The sequence below is a fragment of the Oncorhynchus nerka genome, linkage group LG15 (genome assembly GCF_034236695.1).
Source record: "Oncorhynchus nerka isolate Pitt River linkage group LG15, Oner_Uvic_2.0, whole genome shotgun sequence".
Lineage (NCBI taxonomy): Eukaryota > Metazoa > Chordata > Actinopteri > Salmoniformes > Salmonidae > Oncorhynchus > Oncorhynchus nerka.
The window spans coordinates 48,360,652-48,388,360 of NC_088410.1; the positions used below are offsets into that span (position 1 = coordinate 48,360,652).

At 42.2% G+C, this 27,709-nt stretch overlaps 1 protein-coding gene across 3 annotated transcripts in view; it reads left to right on the forward strand.

Annotated features, from left to right (window-relative positions):
* Positions 1–27,709, forward strand: part of LOC115142835 (TOX high mobility group box family member 2) — a 140,137-nt gene that overhangs the window by 22,982 nt on the left and 89,446 nt on the right. For all 3 annotated transcript variants that reach the window (XM_029682608.2, XM_029682610.2, XM_065001652.1), the window contains exon 2: positions 25,478–25,573. In XM_029682608.2, the coding sequence (XP_029538468.1) occupies positions 25,478–25,573 (96 nt within the window). The remainder of the gene's footprint in view (positions 1–25,477; positions 25,574–27,709) is intronic.

Below are 27,709 nucleotides of genomic sequence, written 5' to 3' on the forward strand. Positions count from 1 at the left end.
TCTGTCTCTCTCATCAGGCGATATTGGTTGCAATTGCAGAACTAAGTGGCTGTGACAACATTCGCAGACGCTCCAGCTGCGACAGATTTATTGAGTTATTCAAGTAATCTACTGTGATTAAAAATGATAATTTTCCCTAAATCATTTGTGAGTTTACATCTTATTTTTTTATTAGCTGATTTAATTACATGGAAAATGAAACAAGGACCGATGATTCAATCTTCACCAGCAATTGCCTTTCCTTAACAAATATGAATTACTCCAGGATGCTGGAAATACTGAACGGTTTAGTAAAAAATGGAAATGACAGTTTGCACAGCTGGCTGGCTTATGAATTGGTTTAATTAAGCGTTTACAGTTTCATTGAAGTGAAGGTATATACTATATGTTTGTCTGCCGTTTGGGATGCGTTGTTAGTGTTGTTTGTCTATCTTTTCTGCAATTCAGCCTCAGGGTAATAATCCAGAAGGGAGACAGTGAAATTAGTGAAATTATTCAGCCTTTGAAATAATTATATTACTAGTTGAGCAACCACTAGACGTGTACTTTTAGCTTCTTCTTTTGCAGAAACATGGATGTTTAAAAAAAAAACGCGAAATAATAGTTTTTCTTCCCACTGTTAGTGCAAACTGTGTCTTCATCTATTTTGGATCATTTCCTTTTCCCCAGGGAAAACATTCAGTGTGTATCCTTTGCTCATTTTTGCAGCTCAGAATGCACTCATTTACATAAAACACAATGCTCTTATTTCATTGGACAGATTTGAGCACTGTATACTATAAAACATGCAACACTGAAATTGCAACATTTGGTTTGTGCGTTCAACGGTTGTTTTAGCCGAGTTCCAATAGCCCCCCAGCACTAAACCCTTTCATTTCCCACTTCTGCTTTGATCTTCATGAAAACCCCATCATTCACGCAAATGACTTCACAAATAAATAAACACGCTTTGCTCAAAGCCCTTCAACTTATCACTCAATCGCCTTTGAACATTTCTGCTGTGCAAGCCTCTCAGGCTACCACAGCACTAGCAAAACCACAGCCCCAAAATCTCAGCCGCAAATTAGAAGACAGCTTTAGAGCGAGAGAGAGAGAAACCCTTGACTCCCTTCCAGAATTTCCCATGGAGCGATCAAATGAAAAAAAAAATCTCCATCGCATTTTTTCCCTGAACATCTAGGATCAGCTCTTTCTCTGTGGGTCAGCATAGGTAAGAATGTGTCTGGGTCTCGCTGTCAAATATGTTTTTCTTTCTATGGAATGGATTCAGTCATACTCTAGTGCCTCAGGCCCTCCAGATGTCCTAGACATAACAGAGCCTTGTCAGCTCAGTGCCTGTGCCCTAAATGGGTCACTCAGTACAGTATCACACTGCTCAGACAATGACCCCGCTGTTCGCCAGATATTAAAACACACCAGGTGGTTCTCTCTCTCTCAAAGTCATGGACAAATAAATACACGCCACATGTACACGTGCATGCTCGCACACACACACACACAGACACGCACACACATGCCGCAAACACACAGATGCACACTTGCACAGACAAAGGGGTGCACACAAACATGCATCCATAAACTCAATCGTGCGTATGTGTGTGCAGTGCGCACACAGGCACAATGCGTGCACTCACTAACACACTCGCACACAAATTGAAAAGTGAGGTGTGGCAATATTTCAGGTTATAAAATCTGAATAGCTTATTTTAAATGGGCGAGTCAAAACTTCCTTTGACATACAGATATTTCATCAAATAGCTCTGATTTTGCCAACGCCAGCTTTTAAAAAGAGGTTACGGTGGAGAGTCGCGTATTTGTCCAAATGTATTGAATCGAATTTTTCAGCAAGACATAAATTGAGGTATCTAAGATGCATAACCACTGAAACACAGCAGCACAAATGCATTTTTCATTGATCTGAAACACACACACACACACACACAGAGAGAAAGAGGAGGAGAAGAAGTTGAGGGATTTCTGATTTATGGTTTGATGACAGCCTTTCCATTTCAGTGAAGCCAGACTGCCTTTATTTGCCTTCGTCTCGTGAACCGCTCTCACATGGCCAAGTGCAGCAGTCTCCATTTCTCTCGTCTATTAATATGAGGCACACGTACACACACATGAATGCACACACACAATCACATGCACACCCGCACACACACACACACACAGACTCAAATATGCATGTGCACAGACATGCACACCTTCTGATTGAGAGATAAAGTTGAGGAAGGCTCTCTTAGTCAGCAGTGCATGTCCTCCTTCAGTAGGTTGACAGGGTTTCAATACCATTTACCTCACACCTTTAAGAAGTAGGGATATAGTGTTGACATTCATGAATGCATGAGTGACGGGGCAAAAATAAACAATCTGGTCCCACTGTAAATGAAAGATAACTTTTTAACTTGAAGACTAATATTAATAAAATAAGAATTATTTGGCAGGTTCTTATAGTTGTGCCTTTTTCACAAATGTAAAAGTGTGTATTAAAGAGATTCTCCTATACTTATGTATACTTTTTAGCCAGCAAACCAAAGTGGTCCCCCGAAAATTGCGTACTACGTCACATACAGTATGTGCAGATATGTGCACCACGTCTTTGCTCTTTCTCTCTCTCTCTCTCTCTCTCTGCTGTTTGTGCACCTTGCTAGCTGTCACTCAAATAGCGAGGGGCTGAAGAATTAGAATTGCTAAGGGGCTGGCCCACGTAGGGGAAAATTACACTGCAAAGCTTCCAGTAAACAGTTGCTTTCAAACTAGGGATTTCCTGGTTAATTGAGGTAAGACAGTAATTACGCTCATAGATGATGAATGTATGAACTACACGTTGCACCTCCAGCCCAAAGAGGAAGGCTTAACAGTACTTACTAGTCGCCAAAGTTCCCGGAGCATGTCTTTAATACTCATGTCTGGTTTAAACATGTCATTTTATTTTGCATATCAACTCCCCCTCGGAGAGTGGGGTCACTGCCAGGGTCTGCCATTATCAACGGCAACCCTGGAGCAATTAGGGTTAAGTGCCTTGCTCAAGGGCACAGACAGATTTTTCACCTTGTCAAGCTCTGAGATTCTAAGCTAGCGACCGTTCGGTTACTGGCCCAAAGTTAGAACCACTAGACTACCTGCCGCTGTGTATTAAACCCCTTCATAAGGCCCACGTTGATGCTTCAGAAGTCATCCATAAGGAAGTGTAATGTAAAAGGATGGTGACAGGGTTTGGTGGGAAGCATGTAGTCCTTATATAGGGGTTTTGAAGGCATCCTCGAGCCTGGAAAAGGTATCCCTAGTTTAATATGGCACCAAGAAGGTCATTTTACCATCTCAGCGGCGTCACTGTACACCCATCAAACTGACTATAATGGCGTTTATGCTCATGCACTAAAGTAGAATTAGGGGAAAACACTTTTATCTAGCCTTTCATCTCATTTCAGTGTTTAGCGTTGGAAATAACCTTCAGTTAGACAATGGACAATATTATCAGTGCACACTCTTAAGTGCATGTGCCAATTGGTAGTCCACCGGCATGCAAGCCTTTTCTGTAATGCATTACCAGGTGCAAGTAGCTTCCAATTATACGCCACGGTGTTATGAACCAGTATCGATCCACAAGCGCATATAAAAATCATGTGCATGAATTGTGGTAGACTTCTACTTGACCATATTATTGATATCATTTGTTTTTTTACAAGGCACTTTCCATTTCTTCGTGACAAAGATTTCTTAAGGCCTTAACGCATGTATTGATTGTCTCCCTGGCATTCGACCATTTTATTTATCCGTTGTTTTACCAGGTAAGTTGACTGAGAACACGTTCTCATTTGCAGCAACGACCTAGGGAATAGTTACAGGGGAGAGGAGGGGGATGAATGAGCCAATTGTAAACTGGGGATTTTTAGGTGACCGTGATGGTTTGAGGGCCAGATTGGGAATTTAGCCAGGACACCGGGGTTAACACCCTTACTCTTACGATAAGTGCCATGGGATCTTTAATGACCTCAGAGAGTCAGGACACCCGTTTAACGTCCCATTGAAAGACAGCACCCTACACAGGGCAGTGTCCCCAATCACAATGAAACATTTAACCCGACAAGGACACGCAGAAACATTGAACCTGACAAAGACACACTGAAACATTGAACCTGACAAAGACACACTGATAGGTTCAACCTGACAAAGAATCACTGAAACATTCAACCTGACAAAGACACACTGATACGTTCAGCCTGACAAAGAATCATTGAAACGTTCAACCTGACAAAGACACACTGAAACATTCAACCATTCAAAACACTGAAACATTCAACCTGATAAAGACACACTGAAGCATTCAACCTGGCAAAGACACACAAACATTCAACCATTCAAAACACTGATACGTTCAACCTGACAAAGACACACTGATACGTTCAACCTGACAAAGAATCACTGAAACAATCAACCTGACAAAGAATCACTGAAACATTCAACCTGACAAAGACACACTGAAACAATCAAAAGACCTGGCAAAGACACACAAAAAGAATCATTCAACCTGACAAAGACACACTGAAACATTCAACCACAAAACACTGAAACATTCAACCTGAAAAGACACACTGAAGCATTCAACCTGGCAAAGACACAAACATTCAACCATTCAAAACACTGATTCAACCTGACAAAGAATCACTGAAACAATCAACCTGGCAAAGACACACAAACATTCAACCTGACAAAGACACACTGAAACATTCAACCTGACAAAGACACACTGAAACATTCAACCTGACAAAGACACACTGAAACATTCAACCTGACAAAGACACACTGATACGTTCAACCTGACAAAGAATCACTGAAACATTCAACCTGACAAAGACACACTGAACCATTCAACCTGACAAAGACACACTGATACGTTCAACCTGACAAAGAATCACTGAAACATTCAACCTGACAAAGACACACGGAAGCATTCAACCTAACAAAGACAACCTGAAACAGATATTGTTTGACAGCGTTTGAACAAAATGAATTCATCACATACACAGTTTAGCAGATTTGTTATAGCGGGTGCAGCAAAATACTTGTGTTATTAGGTCCTAACAGTGCAGCAAAATACTTGTGTTACTAGGTCCTAACAGTGCAGCAAAATACTTGTGTTACTAGGTCCTAACAGTGCAGTAAAATACTTGTGTTACTAGGTCCTAACAGTGCAGTAAAATGTCAAACAAGTACACAAATAATCTAAACTAAAAACAAGAAATAAAGAAATGTCAGAACTAATCCAATCAACAACCCAAATAACACTGTATCAATAATCCAAATGCAATCGATGCACATATACACCAGACATATATACTAAGAATGATATGTACAGCAGAAGATATATGTCAAGTGTCCAGTATATAAATATGCGGTGTGTATAAACAATGTAACAAAAATGCAATGTACAGCAATAGATATATTTAGAATGAGCTATGTTGAGAAAACTGTATATACAGTTGAAGTCGGAAGTTTACATACACTTAGGTTGGAGTCATTAAAACTTGTTTTTCAACCACTCCACAAATGTCTTGTTAACAAACTATAGTTTTGGCAAGTCGGTTAGGATATCTACATTGTCCATGACACAAGTAATTTTTTACAACTATTGTTTACATACAGATTATTTAACTTATAACTCAATGTATCACAATTCCAGTGGGTCAGAGGTTTACATACACTAAGGGGACTGTGCCTTCAAACAGCTTGGAAAATTCCCCAAAATGATGTCATGGCTTTAGAAAATTCTGATTGCCATCTGCTAATTGCCATCATTTGAGTCAATTGGAGGTGTACCTGTGGATATATTTCAAGGCCTACCTTCAAACTCAGTGCCTCTTTGCTTGACATCATGGGAAAATCAAAAGAAATCAACCAAGACCTCAGAAAAAAATGGGAGAACTCCACAAGTCTGGTTCATCCTTGGGAGCAATTTCCAAACACCTGAAGGTACCACGTTCTTCTGTACAAACAATAGTACACAAGTATAAACACCATGGAACCATGCAGCCGTCACACCGCTCAGGAAGGAGACTTATTCTGTCTCCTAGAGATGAACGTACTTTGGTGCGAAAAGTGCAAATCAATCCCAGAACAACAGCAAAGGATCTTGTGAAGATGCTGGAGGAAACGGGTACAAAAGTATCTGTATCCACAGTAAAACGAGTCCTATGTCGACATAATCTGAAAGGTCGCTCAGCAAGGAAGAGACCACTGGTCCAAAACCGCCATAAAAAAGACAGACTACGGTTTGCAACTGCACATGGGGACAAAGATTGTACTTTTTGGAGAAATGTCCTCTAGTCTGATGAAACAAAAATAGAACTGTTTGGCCATAATGACCATCATTATGTTTGGAGGAAAAGGGGGATGCTTGCAAGCCGAAGAACCACATCCCAACCGTGAAGCATGGGGGTGGCAGCATGATGTTGTTGAGGTGCTTTGCTGCAGGAGAGATTGGTGCACTTCACAAAATAGATGGCATCATGATGCAGGAAAATTATGTGGATATATTGAAGCAACATCTCAAGACATCAGTTAATAACCTCTTAGTCCGCCCCATCCCGCATGCGGTATCGTTACTACAGCCTCAAGCTCATTAGCATAATGCATCATTAGCGATTTTTAAAAATCGCAAATGAAACGAAATAAATATGCCTGTTCTCAAGCTTATCCTTTTCTTAACAATCCTGTCGTCTCAGATTTTCAAAATATGCTTTAGAACCAGAGAAAATCACTAATTTGTGTAAGAGTGGTGATAGCTAGCTTAGCGTTAGCATTAGCATTTAGCACGCAACATATTCACAAAAACCAGCCAAGGAATCAAATAAAATAATTTACCTTTGAAGAACTTCAGATGTTTCAATGAGGAGACTCTCAGTTACATAGCAGATGTCCAGTTTTTCCTGAAAGATTCTTGTGTAGGACACATCCCTGTAGGACACATTCCCTTTTGTTACTATGCATATGGCTACCGAAACTAACCGAAAATTCAGTCACCTACATGTCGAACTTTTTTCCGAATTAACTCCATAATATTGACTGAAACATGGAAAACGTTGTTTGAATCAATCCTGAAGGTGGTTTGTCATATTTCTCTCCGTTGAAAGCACCGTCCTTGTAGCCTGGTTTGTTCTGAGATTTGAATGGAAAAATACCGGGACCTGACTTTTGCGCACCAATTGACACGCAGCCACCTAGCGGGACACCTGGTAAATGTAGTCTCTTATGGTCAATCTTCCAATGATATGCCTACAAATACGTCACAATGCTGCAGAGACCTTGGGGAAACAAGAGAAAGAGTCCGTTGATTCCTGTCGCATTCACAGCCATATAAGGCGATCATGGAAAACGTAGCCTCAGAAATCCTGTGCATTTCCTGGTCGGTCATACATCTTGGTTTTGCCCGAAACATTTGTTCTAAGGGACTCACAGTGAAAATCTTTGCATTTCTGGAAACGTAAGACTGTCTTCTTTCCAAAGCTATCAATTCCAAGCATATTCGAGCATCTTTTCGTGACAAAATATTGCGCTTAAAACGGGCACGTCTTTTTATCCAAAAATGAAATACTGCCCCTATAGGACTAACAGGTTAAAGTTAAAGCTTGGTCGCAAATGGGTCTTCCAAATGGACAATGACCCCAAGCATACTTCCAAAGTTGTGGCAAAATGGCTTAAAGACAACAAAGTCAAGGTATTGGAGTGGCGATCACAAAGCCCTGACCTCAATCCTATAGAAAATGTGTGGGCAGAACTCAAAAAGCGTGTGCGAGCAAGGAGGCCTACAAACCTGACTCAGTTACACCAGCTCTGTCAGGAGGAATGGGCCAAAATTCACCCAACTTATTGTGGGAAGCTTGTGGAAGGCTACCTGAAACGTTTGACCCAAGTAAAAAAAATTAAAGGCAATGCTACCAAATACTAATTGAGTGTATGTCAACTTCTGACCCACTGGGAATATGATGAAAGAAGTAAAAGCTGAAATAAATCACTCTACTATTATTCTGACATTTCACATCCTTCAAATAAAGTGGTGATCCTAACTGACCTAAGACAGGGAATTTTTATTAGGATTAAATGTCAGGAATTGTGAAAAACGGAGTTTAAATGTATTTGGTTAAGGTGTATGTAAACTTCCGACTTCAATTGTAAATACACAGTGTGAAAAACAGTATAAAAAGAACCAGGAAGTGTCTAGTGTTTAATGTCTCTATTTATAAATGGTACAGCAGTGTTGTGTGTGTGTGTGCGTGTGTGCGTGCGTGCGTGTGTGTGTGTGTGTGTTTATGCCTGTGTGTATGAGGCTTGTGAGAGTGTGTGGGAGTATGTGTGCAAAAAAGTATTTAAGGTGCAGGACTGCATCCTGGGGAGGTAGACGGCTTATGATGGCTGTTCAACAGTCTGATGGCCTGGTGATAGAAGCTGTTTCCAAGCCTGTACCGTCTGCCAGACGGCATTAGAGTGAACAGTCCGTTGCCCGGGTGGCTGAGGTCCTTAATGATCTTCTTGTCCTTCCTTCGACATAGAGTGCTGTAAATGTCCTGGAGGGCAGGCAGTGTGCCCCCAATGGAGCACACTGTGGTGTCGGTGTCATGGGGCCATTTCAGGTCCTCAGTGATGTGCACGCCGAGGAACTTGAAGCTTTTGACCCTCCCCACTGTGGCCCCGTCGATGTGGATGAGGGTGTGCTCTCTGATCTGTCTCCTGTAGTCCACGATCAACTCCTTGGTTTTGTTGAGGTTGAGGGAGAGGATATTGCCCTGGCACCACTCTGCCAGGGCTCCAACCTCCTCCCGGTGGGCCGTCTCGTTGTTGTTGCCTACCCTCACCACTTGGGGTCGGCCCGACATGAAGTCCAGGAACCAGTTGCACAGGGATGAGTTCAGACCCAGGGCCCTGAGTGTAGTGACAAGCTTCGGGGGCGCTATGGTGTTGAAAGCTGAGCTGTAGTCGATGAACCACATTCTCACGTAGGTATTCCTCTTTTCCAGGTGGGATAGGGTGGTGTGTGGTGCAATGGCGATTGCGTCATCTATGGATCTGTTGGGGAAGAATGCAAGTTGTAGGGGTAAGGCGGGAGGTGATATGGTCCTTGACTAGCCTCGCATGATGGCAAAAGTGAGTGCTTCGGAGCGGTAGTCATTTAGTTCAGTTCCCATAGCTTGCCTGGAACAGTGGTGGACATCTTAAGCACGTGAGGACAACAGACTGCGATAGGGAGCGATTGAATAAATTGTATCTGCACCAGGAATGGTCTCAAATGAACACCTAAAGAAATCCAACGCTAAACCCTCCAAAGACCAAAAGGACAAGGAGACGAGTGAGAAATTGGAATATGAACAGTTTGGTAAAAAAAACAAAGTAGTTATGACACGTAAAAGGCGGAACCCTTTGAACCTAACGATGAAGAGAAATGTCAAAGTGAGAATGGCAGGAAACGTGCGAGTGACAAGGAAAAAGCTGCCCTTGGTATTCTAGAGCTGCTAGCGAGGTAAAAAAGAAAAGAAAAAGGCAGGGGCAAGAAGGCAGGAAACCAGTGGACGGTGGCCTCTAGTAGGAATGTCTTCTGGAGACCAGAGATAAGAGACTTAACTCTCTCCTGTCTGAAACGTTTCCCCGTTAACATCGCGATGTGCCCAGATATCTCACATGTGAAGGTAGTCCATGCAGAGAAGACACGGGGGATGGCATCAGTGATTTGCATGCTGGATGTGTAAGGTTTTCATCAGGTTGTGTCTTGTTGCAGAGCAGGTGTATAAAAAGGTTATAGTGGCGATCAATGATCTGAAACACATGAAGGTTCAGATAGAAATACATAATGTAGAACATAATTGTAATTACTTCGCCACCATGGCCTATTTATTTCCTTAACTTACCTCATTTGCACTCACTGTATATAGACTTCTTGTTTTCTTTTGTTCTACTGTATTATTGACTGTATGTTTTGTTTATTCCATGTGTAACTCTGTGTTGTTGTATGTGTCGAATTGCTACGCTTTATCTTGGCCAGGTCGCAGTTGCAAATGAGAACTTGTTCTCAACTAGCCTACCTGGTTAAATAAAGGTGATACAAAATAAATAAATAAAAACAAACATACAGTACCTATCTGACATTAAGACTAAGGAACTAGGTCAGCTCTTTTTGTGACATTTCTATCTCCAACCTTCTGCAACTTTTGCCTACTGAACTTGGTCCTGGTGTATTGATACATTGTATGGTTAAGTCTGAAATGGCACCCTATTCACTATGTAGTGCACTACATTTGAACAGAGCCCTGGGCACTGGTCAAAAGTAGTGCACTACATGGGAATAGTGGACCATTTCAAACAGATCCTATGTATGTATGTCTACAGAGCTCTCTCTCTCTTCTCTCTCTCACCTCCTCTTGACATTGAGGTAATGAGTGAGGATGGAAAGCACCGCAGCAGAAGGGTGATGGGCAGTTGTTCTCCAGGTTGAAATAATGGAAGTCGGACAATAAACACAGGGCTTATCAGAGCTGAAGCAGAGCTTCCAACCCGATAGGGGCCATATTACAGAGGCCTTTGCAAAAAATGTGACCCTTTCCAGAGTATTTTGTCCACTCGGTTACTGGAATAATGGACGTGATAGGGAGGATGCTGGAGCTATCTGAAAGTGTTTTGTCGCCCCGACATTCACTTCTCTATCACGTCCATTAACTTTGACCTTTTACCGATTTAACCATAAACAACTTTCTCCGATTGCTAGATATTGACATAGGTCTGATGTTACAGTATTATTGTGTACGTTTTTGAATTTGATTATGTGTTGTGGTCTAACAGAAAAGACAAACCAGCACTGATATCAAACACTAGAAAACAGCAAGGAAATTCAAGAGACTCACTTGTTACGGGTTGTGGTTTTTGGTCTGGTTTGCCAGACTTATTCGGGACTAAAAAGCACTTTCAATGAAGACTCTCCAATGATCACGCTCTTAAATCAAGGCTTAATCTGGTTTGCGGAAACCAACCAACAGTCTGTGACCTCACACTTTTACCCATAAGCTCTCTGGACAATCTTGGCTTCTCCCTCATCCCGAGTCTTGTAAATGTGCTCCGTAGTCATGATAGACCAGTTCTGTCATTGCGGAAAGCTCCTCTGCTGCGTCGCTATTGCCGTCACCCTATTCTCAAGTGTGCGAGCTAAAAGAAAAGATGATAGGAAGGCTTTCCAGGCTGTGCCAGGCCTTATCTGGCCCTGTGGCATGCCATTACGGGGCTAATAACAGCTGTCCACAGGCTGCCGAGGACACAGGGAGGCCTGGGCCTGCTAACAGGCCTTGACAGGTCTCATTAGAGTGCTGGCACCGCACAGCCAAACTCTTGACACTTATTCACTCCCTTACTTCATGCGGAGAAGAGAAGTCGTGTGGTCTTGTTCCCTTTCTCTCCTCCCCTCCAATGTTGCCAATTCTTTCTTTTAGATTTTCGTGTTCTCTCTTTTTCTTTGTTCTTTCCCCCCCCTCTCTCGTTCTCTAGTTATCTCTGTCTACAACTCTTTTTCATGTTCTCTTTCTCTATCATTCTCTACCTTTTTTGTATATTCTCTCTTTCTTAATTTTTGTTAGAACCTCTTGTTCTAATATTTGTTATCATTATTACTATTTCCACCTCTCCATGTATCTCTCCCTCTCTCAGTGCTCTCCTCTTTGCTCCGAATTGTGAATTTGGTTGCAGGGGACATGTTCACCCCTGAATTCTTTGCCCTAATTCACACGCAGAGGAATACAGTTGTTTACCGAGACAGGAGACACGGGCGGGGACGGGTGTATATATGTTCATATTCCAACAGATATTTCTCATTCCAAATGTGAAATGAAGTGAAACTGGGTGGGTTTATACATTTAGTCAAATCAGTTGTTCATGTTTGCTTGGACATGTCTATATCCTTGTCTACATCCTTAATTGCAGGGTAGTAAAATGTCGACAATGGAAGACATGGTTGTTGATAAATGAATAGGAAAGAGCCCTTGTTCTCGCATACTAATTTGAATGCCATAAACTGCTTTTTTTAATATGCCAATGTGTGCTTTACAAAACACAATACTTATGCTGATTTCTCTGTTTATCCGATGCATCAAAGCAACACACATTACATTTAGACTATTAATATACTTTCAGCCATAGTAACGAAGTGTGTCCGCAGGAAGCAAGCACACAATATGAAATTATAATGTGTGTGTGTCCCCCCCCCCCCCAGCCACAGTGGTGGCTTTTCGCTGCTATAGGGACTCCCCCCCCCCCCCCCAGCTAGACTAACAGACACCTAAGCAAACATTCGCCTAGTCGGTTAATTTAGCCCTTAGTCACTGCTCAACCAATCTCTGCACGGCAGCCCAGAGAGTGAACAAACACGGGGGAACCAATGTCGAAGGTTAGGACATGGAACGATAACAATGGAGGGTGGGGGAGAGGAGAACTTGCGCTACACCCAACGGTGTAGTGTTACGACATGACACAAGCCTATCTTTTCAGCACTTAAAGTATGATCTTTTTTTCTCATGAGCTACAGTTCAAAATATGCATTGTGCCTATACATGATATCTGATGCGTTCTAAATCCTATATTACACGATCAGATTTTCCTTTAAAACCCAGCAGCACTACAAAACTAATTATTTGGCTATCGTGGCCATTCAGCCGTTCTTTCTCTAGGCAATGTAGTGTCGGCAAAGCTCTAGGCACAGCTGCAGGGTATTGTTACCTGTAACGTAAGCAGTCACATGTTATATTATTTACTCAGATCTGGACTTAATGTAACACGTGTCTCAACATAATATTCTTCCCAGATTAGCCAGAAAGGAGTCTGCATGCTCGGGGCTCGGCCAAGGAGTGGAACGCAAGGACCGGACTGGCTTATGGAGGAACTCTATCCCACACATGCATGCGAGCGTGCACGTAAACATGCACACACACAGGCATGCATACATAAACACAAGAACACGTGCACGCGCGCACACCACACACCCTCTCAGATACATCCATATTTACACAGACATACAGTACATACACATACACTGTACACACTCACAGGCATACACACTCACAGGCACACACACAGGCATACACACTCACAGGCACACACACATGTGCATACGTATACAGTACCAGTCAAAGGTTTGGTCCCACTTACTCATTCAATGGTTTTTCTTTCTTTTTCACTATTTTCTACATTGTAGAATAATAGTGAAGACATCAAAACTATTAAATAACACATATGGAATCATGTAGTAACCAAAAAACTGTTAAACAAATCAAAATATATTCTTCAAAGTAGCCACCCTTTGCCTTGATGACAGCTTTGAACACTCTTGGCATTCTCTCAACCAGCTTCATGGGCTAGTCACCTGGAATGGTGTGTCTTGTTAAAAGTTCATTTGTGATCTCTTTCTTTCTTAATGCATTTGAGCCAATCAGTTGTGTTGTGACAAGGTAGGGGTGGTATACAGAAGATAGGGCTATTTGGTAAAAGACCAAGTCCATATTATGGTAAGAACAGCTCAAATAAGAAAAGATAAACGACAGTCCATCATTACTTTAAGACATGAAGGTCAGTCAATCAGGAACATTTCAAGTTTCTTCAAGTGCAGTTGCAAAAACCATCAACCGCCACAGGAAAGGAAGACCCAGAATTACCTCTGCTGCAGAGGATACGTTCATTAGTTACCAGCCTCAGAAATTGCAGCCCAAATAAATGCTTCAAAGAGTTCTAGAACCAGACACAGCTCAACATCAACTGTTCAGAGGAGACTGTGTGAATCAGACCTTCATGGTCGAATTGCTGCAAAGAAACCACTACTAAAGGACACTAATAATGAGAAGAGACTTGCTTGGGCCAAGAAACATGAGCAATGGACATTAGACCGGTGGAAATCTGTCCTTTGGTCTGATGAGTCCAAATTGGAGATGTTTGGTCCCAACCGCTGTGTCTTTGTGAGACGCAGAGTAGATGAACGGATGATCTCCGCATGTGTGGTTCCCACCGTGAAGCATGGAGGAGATGTGATGATGTAGGATGATTTATCTAGAATTCAAGGCACACTTAACCAGCATGGCTACCACAGCATTCTGCAGCGATACGACATTCCATCTGGTTGGTGCTTAGTGGGACTATCATTTGTTTTTCAACAGGACAATGACCTGAAACACCTCCAGGCTGTGTAAGGGCTATTTGACCAAGAAGGAGAGTGATGGAGTGCTGCATCAGATGACCTGGCCTCCACAATCACCCGACCTCAACCCAATTGAGATGATTTGGGATGAGTTGGACCGCAGAGTGAAGGAAATGGAACCAACAAGTGCTCAGCATATGTGGGAACTCCATCAAGAATGTTAGAAAATAATTCTAGCTGAAGCTGGTTGAGAGAATGCCAAGAGAGTGCAAAGCTATCATCAAGGCAAAGGGTGGCACTTTGAAGAATCTAAAATTTAAAATATATTTGGATTTGTTTAACAGTTTTTTGGTTACTCCATGATTCCGCATGTGTTATTTAATAGTTTTGATGTCTTCACTATTGTTCTACAATGTAGAAAATATTAAAAATAAAGAAAGACCTTTGAATGAGTAGGTGTGTCCAAACTTTTGACTGGTACTGTACATACAGAAAAAACATATTTGGGGGCCTCCCGGGTGGCGCAGTGGTTAAGGGCGCTGTACTGCAGCGCCAGCTGTGCCACCAAAGAACCTGGGTTCGCCGGGCGCAGTGCACCCGGCTGGCTTCCGGGTTGGATGCGCGCTGTGTTAAGAAGCAGTGCGGCTTGGTTGTGTTGTGTATCGGAGGACGCATGACTTTCAACCTTCGTCTCTCCCGAGCCCGTACGGGAGTTGTAGCGATGAGACAAGATAGTAGCTACTAAAACAATTGGATACCACGAAATTGGGGAGAAAAAAAAGCAAAAAAAAACGTCTTTGGCTTGGATTCAGGAACAATAGATTTAATCCACCACACTCCACTTCCATCACGAATGGCAACTGCAATCCATTCCTATAGGAATACAGCTATCCTAAAGACGCCATTGATATGATACCACAAAGATACCATACTGTACAGTCCTGAGCCCATGCACTCACTCTCATGTCAGTCCCATTGCATAAACAGCATATTGCGTAATATCACTCTCATTTTCCCGCAGCGGTCTGAAATGTTGAGCTTACGAAAGCCTGAATAATTTTTCAGTGGTTTCATACAATGTGTGTCCCAAAAGGGAACCTTTTCCTTATATAGTGCACTACTTTTGACCATGGCCTTGGTAAAAAGTTGTGCACTATAAAGGAAACAAGGTGCCATTTGGGACACATCCATACGCAGTAGTCTCTCTCACTGGTCCCTGTCTGTACAGTATGCAGTTCAAACATGGAGATATGTGGCTACAGGGACTGAGCTATGCCTGCCCTCCTGGCCTAGGCTTACATAATGATATTACTCACTGGCTAAGCATGTAGCTGCCAGATTCTTCAGCAGGCTGACTAGGCCTGTAATGCTGCTATTTAAAAAGGTTGTGAATTGCTACCAAGAGAATGCCTCCCAGGTACCGCAGAACACTGTGATTTAGACACAGATTGTCCGGTTTAGCTACTAGTTTGTCTTTTGAGGGACAAATGTGCTTCCAGCAGTGGATTTTTTCCTTTTTCGAAAACATAGGTGGTCTCGCTTGATTTTCTCTGTCAATATTTACACAGTAAGAAAAAAAGAGAGTGCAGAAAAGTATGGTTTACAGGACCAGATTACAAAACAAGCATGCAGGGCACGTACCCTGGGGCCCCGACGTGTCCCCCCACAAAGAAAGATAGCATATGAACATGTCAGTTGTGGGCCACCAGGAGGTCAGGCAAAATGTGTAAAATAGCATGAGATAAGCTACAAAACTGCACATTCTTCTGTCTGCCTCATGGCAAATGTGTAGAATTGCAGAAAGTTAACTATACAGTATATCGGGTGTGGGGGCCCCCTTGGAGGTAGGTGCCCCGTTCCACAGCTGTGCTAGTCCGGCCCTGATGGTAAAAGTTGCTTATAAGAACATCATATGTTTTTCATGACATGGTGAGGCTCAGTCTCGTAGGTGTGTGTGTGTGTGTGTGCATATGTGTGTGCCTGTGTGTATCCGTGTGTGTGTGTGTGTAAGTCTATCACCTGTCAACATTCTATTAAAACATTGAGTGAACGCCCCTCTTCCTCCTCCTTTCCTCTACCCACGGTCTGTTTACGTGTCTCGCATAGTTTTCACTTTTTGTTGATCTTCCAGTCAACAGTGAGGTGGATTTATAATGTTGTACCACAACAGTGTGGATACTGCAACAGTAAATACAGGGTATGAGATCAGCGCTTTGTATAATATAAATGAGGGTTGTGACCTGTGTGGCTGACTGACACTTGGGTAGTGTTCAGTAGGAAGGAAAAGTTTTGAAACAATTTAAAACCGGGTGGTACTATACCTTGACTTGTCTAATAGGGAACAATTTTTTTTTTTCAGTGTCTAAAACTTTTCAAAAATGTTGTAAGATGGTTTGCTAGGGTGTGCCCTACTGAACATGACTCGGAGAAGCATGGTGCTCTCAGCTATAGATATAGGCTGCAGTGAGCTAAATATCCTTATAGTTGAATATTTAGAGATTAGGTGCTCTGTGAATCATATTGTCACAAACGTGTGTATAGGTGGCAGGGAAGTCAGGCGCAGGAGAATAAACTCGGTAAATGGAGTCATTTAATAAAACAAAATATAACTCCAAAACCATAAATACAAATGAAACAAATTGGGTACGAGGACCGAAACTGAAACAAGAAACAATCTTTGACAAAGACATGATGGGAAATAGAGGGTTAAATACACAACAGGTAATGAATGGGATTGAAACCAGGTGTGTAGGAAGACAAGACAAAACCAATGGAAAATGAAAAATGGATCAATGATGGCTAGAAAGAAGACCGGTGACGTCGACCGCCAAGCACCACCCGAACAAGGAGAGGCATCGGCAGAAGTCGTGACACATATGCACCTGGCATAGTGTCTCCAAAATCCCATTGAAATTGTAACATTTTGTGAACGAATTATGACTATATCCAGAGATCATATACTTTTTGGATTAGGCTTCCATCAGGAATTCATCTTTGACTTATCTCAGCCAACGCAGATGTCAATAGAAGAGCTCATTATACAGATGACTAATGTAATACATGACCCTACTACTTATAAGGGTACGAGGGTTCACGATGAAGTTTGAGGGCTTCTGCCTGTGCTGCTTTCTGACTGGCAGACTTGCTCCACGGACCATGGAAGCAATTCTTTTGTTGTATCTTCACTCCGACAGAACACAGAACGACCTTGGGAGCGCTTTTGCCTGGCTGATTCATAAGTCAGCGAAGACAAAGTGTGAGGTTCAACCCTTCACGTTGCTTATTTTTAGTGCAGTTCGCTCAGAACAGTCAGCCGTTCTGTATTTCAGTGTAAATACAAATAAAAAAGATTGTTAAGAGAGACAAGTCCAAGAGAGGAGACTACTATCAAACACAAAAGCAAAATCGAACTCCCAAAAAACAAATCAAACTCGATATTACATAGACGTTTGGTTGTACACTGAGTATACAAAACATTAAGGACACCTGCTCTTTCCATGACATAGACTGACCAGATGAATCTAGTTGAAAGCTATGATCCCTTATTGATGTCACCTTTTAAATCCACCTCATTCCGTGTAGATGAAGGAGACGGTTTAAAGAAGGATTTTTAAGCCTGGAGACAATCGAGACGTGGATTGCGTATGTGTGCCATTCAGAGGGTGAATAGGCAAGACAAAAGATTGACATGCCTTTAAACAGGGTATGGGAGTAGGTCCCAGGCGCACTGGTTTGTGTCAAGAACTACAATGCTGTTGGGTTTTTCGCGCTCAACAGTTTCCCGTGTGTATCAAGAATGGTCCACCGCCCAAAGGACATCCAGCCAACTTGACACAACTGTGATGAATTGAGTCTGTTCTGAGGGCAAAGAGGGTAGGGGGGGGGTGAAACTCAATATTAAGAAAGTGTTCCTAATGTTTGGTGTACTCAGTGTATAAGATCAATCACTGGATATGTGCCTTCAGTGTCAACCTCAAAAAGCCATGTACTCGACTTTCTGCCGTTGTGTGAGTCGAGGCGAGGATCTTTCTATACCTCTCGTCAAGGCCAATAAAGTACACGCAAGGCTATACCACTCACATGCTTACGTAGCTCAGCACTCTGTCTATCGCGAACGCAATAGATAAGTGCATTATAAAGGGGTCCAGAAAGCAATGGAAGTTGTCTCTTGTCACTTGCACTCAAATCATTTACATTACATTTACATTTAAGTCATTTAGCAGACGCTCTTATCCAGAGCGACTTACAAATTGGTGCATTCACCTTATGGCATCCAGTGGAACAGTAGTGCATCTAAATCTTTTAAGGGGGGTGAGAGGGATTACTTTATCCTATCCTAGGTATTCCTTAAAGAGGTGGGGTTTCAGGTGTCTCCGGAAGGTGGTGATTGACTCTTTGTACGGTGCCGTCTGACTGCAGTCTTACTCTGTGAGCAGACTGCATAGTTAGGATACAGTACACAGTGACAGGGGAATGTCTACGGAGCTTTGAACTGGCTACACGACAATGATTCGCTAAGAAAACAGATGGTTGGGAGTAGATTTAGGTTTGGGTGAAAACAGGGGAGGCTCTTTTGTGAGGGAGGAACATGCAAACGGTAGATTACTGGAATGCAGTTGTTGTAATGAAAGCCAGTAGAATAATCCCATAACAGACTGGGAAAAGCAAACAGTGGAAATGGAGATGTTTGAGTGTTGAATTTGTCGAAAGAAAATGGAAAAGTTTGGCTTTTAGCCTTGTTTTGCGAGAGAAAGATTTGTGTTTTGTTGGGAGACAATTATTGAAAGTACTACATTTGTCACGGGATAACTGTCAAAAATCCAACGTAATCGCTTCAACAGAAAGTGTTTCAGAGTTTGTTCAGGAATGTCCTTGCTAAGGTTATGTGCTTGGCGTACGTGCATATGCAATTACTGTACATATTGTAGTTTCAAACACATAAAGTTGACTTCTCTCCCTTTTCAGGGTAGTTAATATGCTGACAAAAGGTTGAGTTGATTTCGTTTTCCAAGAGTATTGTAATGGTGCTTTGAATTAATTAACATAATTAACCTAATAACCTCCATAGTCTAACATAGTCCAATTGTGATTATTTTGCTCAGTGGACAATATATCTGACAGGCCGGTGTGAGTTGCTGATCTCAGCTATATCCTCTGTTCCGTGTCTGTGTATCTAGCTGACACAACACACACACGCACACGCACACACACACATATGTACGCACACACAAACACAAACACACTTGCGCATGCACCATGCTAAAGCAAGTAATGCAAAGACCCACAGCAATACATTGTGCAGTTTCTCTGCTACAGAAGTAGGGTCATATGGACAACAGACACCAAAGGCATAACAACACACGCACGTACACACACATCTGTACAATATGCAAACAAACACTCAAATGTACTTCTCTTGCACTTTCAAAGAGCACATATTCACTTAATCAGAACTGTTTAGACCACAACAAAAACCTGAGATGTGATTTGGCTTCCGACCAAAGCCTCTTTTTTATTCGTATTTTTCGTGCTGGGAACGTAGTGTCCCCTCTGAGCTGTTGAATGCATAACAACACACACACACACACACACGCACACACACGCACATACACACACACACACACACACACACTGTACGGTACTTTGGTGGTTCATTACCGAGATGTTCTTTTGCCTCTATTGACCGCGGAGGAATTGGAAATGCGCTCAATCACAGGGACAGTAGACTACTACGCGAAGCTGGGGCTACACAACCTAAAACACCAGCCGTGTTGTACTGTGTTATAATGTAAGTCCTCCGATAGCTAACGTATAGCCCCATCACTGTAAGTAGAAAGCCTCAACTCAATTATCATGAAACATATTTTGACATCAATCGGAAGCAGTGACTTCCCATTATGTACGCCTTACATTTCATGACTAGAACCAAGTGAATGTATTCAAAATAGATACTGAAGTATGTAATTGTTAAAGGTCCAGTGCAGTCATACATGTGGTTTTCCTGTGGTTTTTATATATATTTCCACACTGTGAGGTTGGAATAATACTGTGAAATTGTGAAAATGATGATAATGTCCTTTCAGTGTAAGGGAAAGAGACAGGTTAAAGAAGGATCTTTAAGCCTTGAGACAATTGAGACATGGATTTTGTATGTGTGCCATTCAGAGGTTGAATTGGCTAGACAAAATATTGAAGTGCCTTTGAACGGGTATGGTAGTAGGTGCCTGGGTTCCTCCACACTCGACAGTTTCAAGAATGGTCCACCACCCAAAGGACATATTGCTAACTTGACACCACTGTGGGAAGCGTTGGAGTCAACATGGGCCAGCATCCCTGTGGAACGCTTTCGACACCTTGTAGGGTACAAGTCAATATTAGGAAGGTGTTCTTAATGTTTGGGACACTCAGTGTAAAGTATAGTAGTCAACCAGAAAGTGCATGCTTTGAGGAAGTGGCGTGAGTTACAGTAACAACGACTTGATAATGAATGTGATATTTACAGTAATCACAAGCACGCCCACGTTTCTCAGGTAGTAGACGGTGGCTTTTTTGGTTACAGGAGTAGGTGTAGTCAAGTCAGATCACTAGATCAGAACATGAGTCTATAGAGGCTTTCTATGGATTGAGGCATGTCCTAACATGGACACAGTAGGACTGTACAGTAAGACTGTGAATCCCCTGTAAGAAGGTACCGTTGACAGGTACAACAGGGGGAGACAGACTCAGGGGCAGAAACAGCAGCATTGGAGTGTAGGTGTTCACGTCAGTGGCTACTCCCTCTTCACCCCCCCATTCTCTCGAGTGTTTTGCGTTATCCTAATTAGAAATTCCCCCTTCGACCAACTGAAATTGAATTGCCGTCATTTGCATAATGATAGCTCACTGGGCCCGCGGCCAATTCGCCATGAGATGAAATATAGCAATCACTTAGAGAGAGTGTGTGTGTGTGTGTGTGTGTGAGAGAGAAAAAGAGAGAGAGAGAACGAGAGAGAGAGAGAGTTATTTTTATTATTGTATTATTGCTCGGAGGTACAGTATGTCCTCAATATGACAGGAGCTGGACAATGTAAGGACGGATCTGGATTCTTCTGGCATTTGAGATGTAGGCTTCTCTACACTTTCAACACATGCACATTTGTCTCTGTATTTTTACTATGTTTCATATGAATCTCTGTCTGCGTCCCAAATGGAACACTATTCCCTATACTGTAGTGCACTTTTTAAATGTATCTCACTATGCAATTGACAGTGCTCGTACAGTATTCTTCACTATAGACCGTCACAGTTGTGTTACTAGCATTTATGTGCCACTCTCTTGGTTATTGTCCTTAACGAGCATTCTCAATCTCCTATGTGATCCTAAAAATGCACACAATTCAACACAAACCCATGAATTCCAAATCATTCATTCAGCACGTTCTCAATAAATCCCACTCTGGACTGATGATTTCGTCTGTCTGGGGGCCTTGGCTATGACTTAACAACCTGCCAGCTATCAGGTGTTCGAGACAGCCATTTTCTCCTCGGGGGACACTCACTGGCATTGGCCTCTGTTAAGTGCACAGCCCCCCTCCCATTAAACACAATGCTATATAGCTAGTGTTTACATTATTGGGACTTAGACTAATTCATCACAGTCCTCTTAACCTCTAGTGACACCCCATCCCGTGAACGGGACCGTTGTCATCATCTGACACTAATTAGCATAACGCAACGGACATACATCTTCCTAGAAAATATTCCTATTCATGAAAATCACAAGTGAAATATATTGGAACACAGCTTAGCCTTTTGTTAATCACCCTGTCATCTCAGATTTTCAAAATATGCTTTACAGCCAAAGCTAGACAAGCATTTGTGTAACTTTATCGATAGCCTAGCATAGCATTATGCCTTGCTAGCAGCAGGCAACCTTGTCACGAAAATCAGAAAAGTAATTCAATTAAATCGTTTACCTTTGATGAACTTCGGATGTTTTCACTCACGAGACTCCCTCCCAGGTAGATAGCCAAAGTTTTTTATTTCCCAAAATATTATTTTTGTAGGAGAAATAGCTCTGTTTGTTCTTCACGTTTGGCTGAGAAATCGACCGGAAATTGCGGTCACGACAACGCAGAAAAATATTCCAAATTAGCTCCATAATATCGACAGAAACATGGCAAACGTTGTTTAGAATCAATCCCCAAGGTGTTTTTCAAATATCTATTCGATAATATATCCACCGGGACAATTGGTTTCTCAGTAGAGGCGATTGGAATAATGGCTACCTCTGTACTTTACACAAGATTTTCTCTCCGGGAGCATCATGTGACCACTTGCGCAATGTAGCCCCCTACTGGTATTCTTCAACATAAATGTGTAAAATTACGTCACAATGCTGTAGACACCTTGGGGAATACGTAGAAAGCGTAAGCTGGTTCATAGCACATTCACAGCTCAATGGGGACTCATTGCCACGCAGCGCTTTCAAAACCTGGGGCACTTCCAGATTGGATTTTTTTGCAGGCTTTTGCCTGCAACATCAGTTCTGTTATACTCACAGACAATATCTTTACAGTTTTGGAAACGTTAGAGTGTTTTCTATCCAAAGCTGTCAATTATATGCATATTGTAGCATCTTGTCCTGACAAAATATCCCGTTTAAAATGGGAACGTTTTTTCCCCCAAAATGAAAATACTGCCCCTAGAGTCTCAACAGGTTTTAAGGCCTGTTTAAGAGGCTGGTGTTGAAGAGAAATGGAGCCGATGTCCGGTATCATGGCTGGTTAGCACTTACTGTCGCTTAGCCTGTTGGGTTTATGGATGTTGTGTGTTTGTGTGCTGCTCCAATGTGTACACATTTCTTTGTTGACTAGCTGTTAGCATTTAGCTCTGCATTTTGGGTTTTATCGGTGTTGTGTATTGCCCCATCCTGACACATTTCTTTGTTGCTATCTTTTACCTGTGCGTGTTGGTACTATGGGTGTTGCGTGTTTGTGTGTTGCCTCACGCTATAGCATTTCTTTGTTGGCTAGAGGTTTGCGTATAGCTGTGCATTTTGGATTTGTGGGTGTTGTGTGTTGCCCCATGCTCACTCTTAATTCTTCGTTGGCTAGCATTTAGCATTTAGCTCTTCATTTTGTGTATATCGGTGTTGTGTGTTGGCCTATGCTCATTCAATTCTTTGTTGGCTATTTAGTCATGTCAGGAAAGGAAACGTTAAAAAAGTTTAATTGTTATGAGCAATTGTGTTGCTTTTTGTAATGTAAACTATAGGAATTACACATCGGGTTGCATCCCCCAAGCTGTGTCTGACAAGTTACTCTGCCTTACTTCGCTGAATCCAATCAAGTGTCACTTTTCTTTGAGACTGCATTATTTGAAATATAATATTTTCCTTTTTATAAAAATGTATTCACATTATAGTCGATTGCATTTCACTGCTTCGTTTTCACACTGCACCCGGGTCAGTCAAAATGTTTACAGGCGTTTCGCTATGAAGTCCCAAATGGCACCCTATTCTTTTTATAATACACTACATTTGAACATGGCTCATATATCTTTGGTCAAAAGTAGTGCACTAGGGAATAGGGTTCCATTTAGCATACACCCCTTTTCTCCTGTACGTTCCTTTTGTGCGTCTTTGTCACCAGCATGTGACTGACAAGAAAAGAGTTGCACAGCAAGCCCTGATTGGTCCGTGGACATTCTCTCACTTCGTTGTTAAATATACATGTTCTCACTGCATAGCAATCTGGAACCCTGCCCTTGAATATGTGTGTGTGTGTGTGTGTGTGTGTGTGTGTGTGTGTGTGTGTGTGTGTGTGTGTGTGTGTGTGTGTGTGTGTGTGTGTGTGTGTGTGTGTGTGTGTGTGAGAGAGAGTGAGTGTAGAGTTATATTTATTATTGTGATATTTGTTCTGGACTGCTGCACTGTGTTTTCCCCCCTCGCATGTTAATCCACATCAGAACATTGTATGCATCACATTGGGTAAACCCATTAACTATTGCACTGAATACTGTACACAATACACATCTGGTCGAATTACATACCGATTTCACACTACAAATCGATTTCTCAGCCACTCACCATACCAGGAAAGAATGTGCTATCTAGAACCTAAAAGGGTTCTTTGGCGGTCCCCAAAGGAGAACCCTTTGAATAACCATTTTTGGTTCCAGGTAGAAAACCCTTTTGGGTTCCAGGTAGAACACTTTCCACGGAATGTTACCTGGAACCCAAAAGGGTTCTCAATGGAACCAAAAAAGGGATCTATCAGGAACCAAAAAGGGTTCTCCTATAGGGACAGCCAGTTGGATCATCACTGATGTTTGTTTCTTATTGTTGTCAGACTATTTACTGTAGCAGTGTTTCGCCTAGGTTTTCTACACCGTTTCAAACCTAGTTTCCTGCAATTGTACACATTTTGCCAGGGCTTATGCCGTGTTCTTATGCTATCTGAGTGACTCAAACATTATAACAAAATCAATGGGGGCCCCATGTCTTGACACTCTGGGAATTGTAGATTGTCCTTGACTGTCTACTTTTTATTTTTGGATTGTTAGTAAAAACATATATAGCTCCATTATGGTTTCTACATAAATTATATCTGGTTTTAGTCTTTTAAGATTACACTGAAAACGTTTTACCATCCCAAAAATTATTGGAGAAAAAAGAGAGAGAGAATCTGCTCATGGGATGTCCCGCTGCCCTCGGTGGTTGCAGCGTGAAGCCCATTGAGGCGAACACTCCACTGGCAGGCAGGGCCTTGTTGTGAGTCATTAGATTCCCAAGTACCCAGGCTCCAGAGCTGCAGTGCCAACCCTCCTGCAGCGTGTGTTTTCCCACACAAACATTGGGGAAGGGAGAGAGTCTCCAAACTGCGTGGCGGACTGGGGATATACTTACTCTCACTACACATGAGTCTTAAATGGCACCTTATTCCCTATTAGTGCACTACTTAAAACAACTATTCAAAGTAGTTAACAATATAGGAAATACTTTGCCATTTGGAACGCAATCAAGGATGCTGTATGGGGCAATTTCAACATGGCTGCCAATGCCAAAACTTAGATAGGGGTGTATGTCTAGACATCAATACGGAGTGGATGCTTGTCCCTGATGACAATCTACCCAGACCCTAATTCTGCTGACCTCTACATCTGCTGATGTATTGTAGGTTGCATGCCTCAAGCCATGCAATAACCGTGATCATTCAAGAGATGGGTTTATTGAGTGAAAACATGTTCAAAGTAGATTTTTTCTCTCTCTCTCTCTCTCTCTCTCTCTCTCTCTCTCTCTCTCTCTCTCTCTCTCTCTCTCTCTCTCTCTCTCTACAGAGCAGATACGGTGTATCAGGCGACCACAGCGTTCGACTCTACAGCTCCCTGCCCATGCGCCCTAACCCCGACGGGAAGAGACTGCCCTCTGCTGGGGTGAGAGAACGCTCCCCTTATCCCCCACCTTACCCCTCCACCCCCCTTACTCCCCTCCCCACACCTCACCCCTATTAGGGACACAGTTAGTACACAATTATACCCTACAGCAGTGACATCCATAAGAAGCCAGTGATGTGGCACCACGAGACTGATTTGGTGGTTTTGTGGTCTTCAACTGGTAGCATCTTGTGTTTTTGTATGTGTGACTGACAAAAACACATTCCCCACAAGATATTGTACTGTGCTAAACACTCTATACACTCTCCCTATGGAGATGTGCTTCAGGACTCATATGCACTAACTGTCTCAGAATAGGAAGGCTAATCTAGGATGGGTTCAGTCTTTTACATCACAATCAATAAGAGTGGGGACTTGATCCCAGTTCAGCCACTACTTTCCCAGATCAGCTCTAGACCACTTGAACTCTGTCCCTAAGTAACCATCAGTAGCTCAACTCATACACTGCGGAAATCCACCCAAAACCACTCATTCCTTTAATTTACAGTGTTAAATAACACTAATATGTGAGAATAATGTTTTTTTGTGAACAAATGCTTCATTTTGGTGTATATAATGTTGGTAGTTACATGGAAAATCCATATGGTAATTTGTTGCAGCTAAAGTTGACTGCAAAATCCACAATGCAATGCTCTCTCTATGGGCTGGCTGGCTAGCTAGCTAGCAAACACAATAATAACACACAATAATACCAAAGACAATATCACATGTAACGTAGCTAGTTAGCTGTAAAATCGCCTAAACAAACTGCACTATCAATTTAGGAGTCTACAGTCTCACCATGTTCAACCTGCTGATCGATGTGCCTCACAGAGTGAGGTCTAACATTCACAACGGCAGATATACTTTTGGGCCGCTCGGTGAATTCTGGCCGATTCGGGGACAAGGAGTGAATGGGAGTCTATTGGGCGCTAGCTCAAAAACCCAACATTAGCACGAATTTCGTCAAAAAGAAGTTCAACATCAGAAATATTTTCCAAGATATGAGATCATTAACTTGCTATCTGTATTATTGTATAGCTTAGGAATCATGACATTACGTACTTTCGAGGAAAATAGGCATGTTTCTCGACATATACACTGACTTTGAGAAGGGATTGCGTGACGATTAGCTTAGCAACTGTGTGGCGCAGCATGAGAACGTGAACGCGATTGGTCTACAGTCTGCTGGGTGTGGGCGTTATACATTCCTTCATTCATTGGATTCCTGTTTTCTTTCTATATATCTCTGGCATCTGCACCATGCAATGCACCCAGGTTTAAAGAGGCAGACAAATAGGAAAAATGTGCTAGATCCTCCATTAAATTACAAATGTATCGAGCTAGGAATATCGCAGAAATGTGATCAATGGCTCCTTTGAGAGAAGACATCCTCCTGAGTTGTGACATCGTCCAATATTGAAGTCTGACATGTGTGGTAGAGGTTTTCCCAATCGAAAAGTTGTATTGCTATTAATTTCCAGTATAGTGAGAGCGACTTTATCACAGTGCTACGTAATACCGGTTGGATTTCTGCCTGCTTGAACGCCAATAGCTCAGATACATGTGAAAACATGAAATGACCCAGTGAATCAATAGAACATCGCTCAGAGAAGCAAAAAAAAACAATATAACATTCAAAATGAGTGAACCTTTCCTTTAACTGCAGTACAGTGGGTTAGCCAGTGCCTACATGACCATAACACCATCTTACCACAGAACCAAGGGGAATCACACCCCCATCGTTTGCATTGACTGTAGTGCAGTCAATATAGGCTATCTTTGTACACATCTATCTTTGTACACATCTATCTATGTGGTATCTATCTTTGCGCATATCTATCTTCTATATCTTAATAGATCATTAGCAATGCAGTCCTCGCTTTATAGCTACAGTTGGCAGGTGAACTGTGATTGAGAAATATAGATAACCTTTGGTGGTAGCCTCCTCGCCTCAATATAACCCCAATGTAACAATAATTTCACACTCGATTTAACTACCGATTCAATTACATGAATCCAATAACAGTTTTGTGAATGAGTATGAGGGGTTGGGAGGTTGGGGGCAAGAACTGACAGGTCGTTGAGAGGTGATACTGGGTTCATTGCACAGAGCCTAATGGTGCATTGACAATA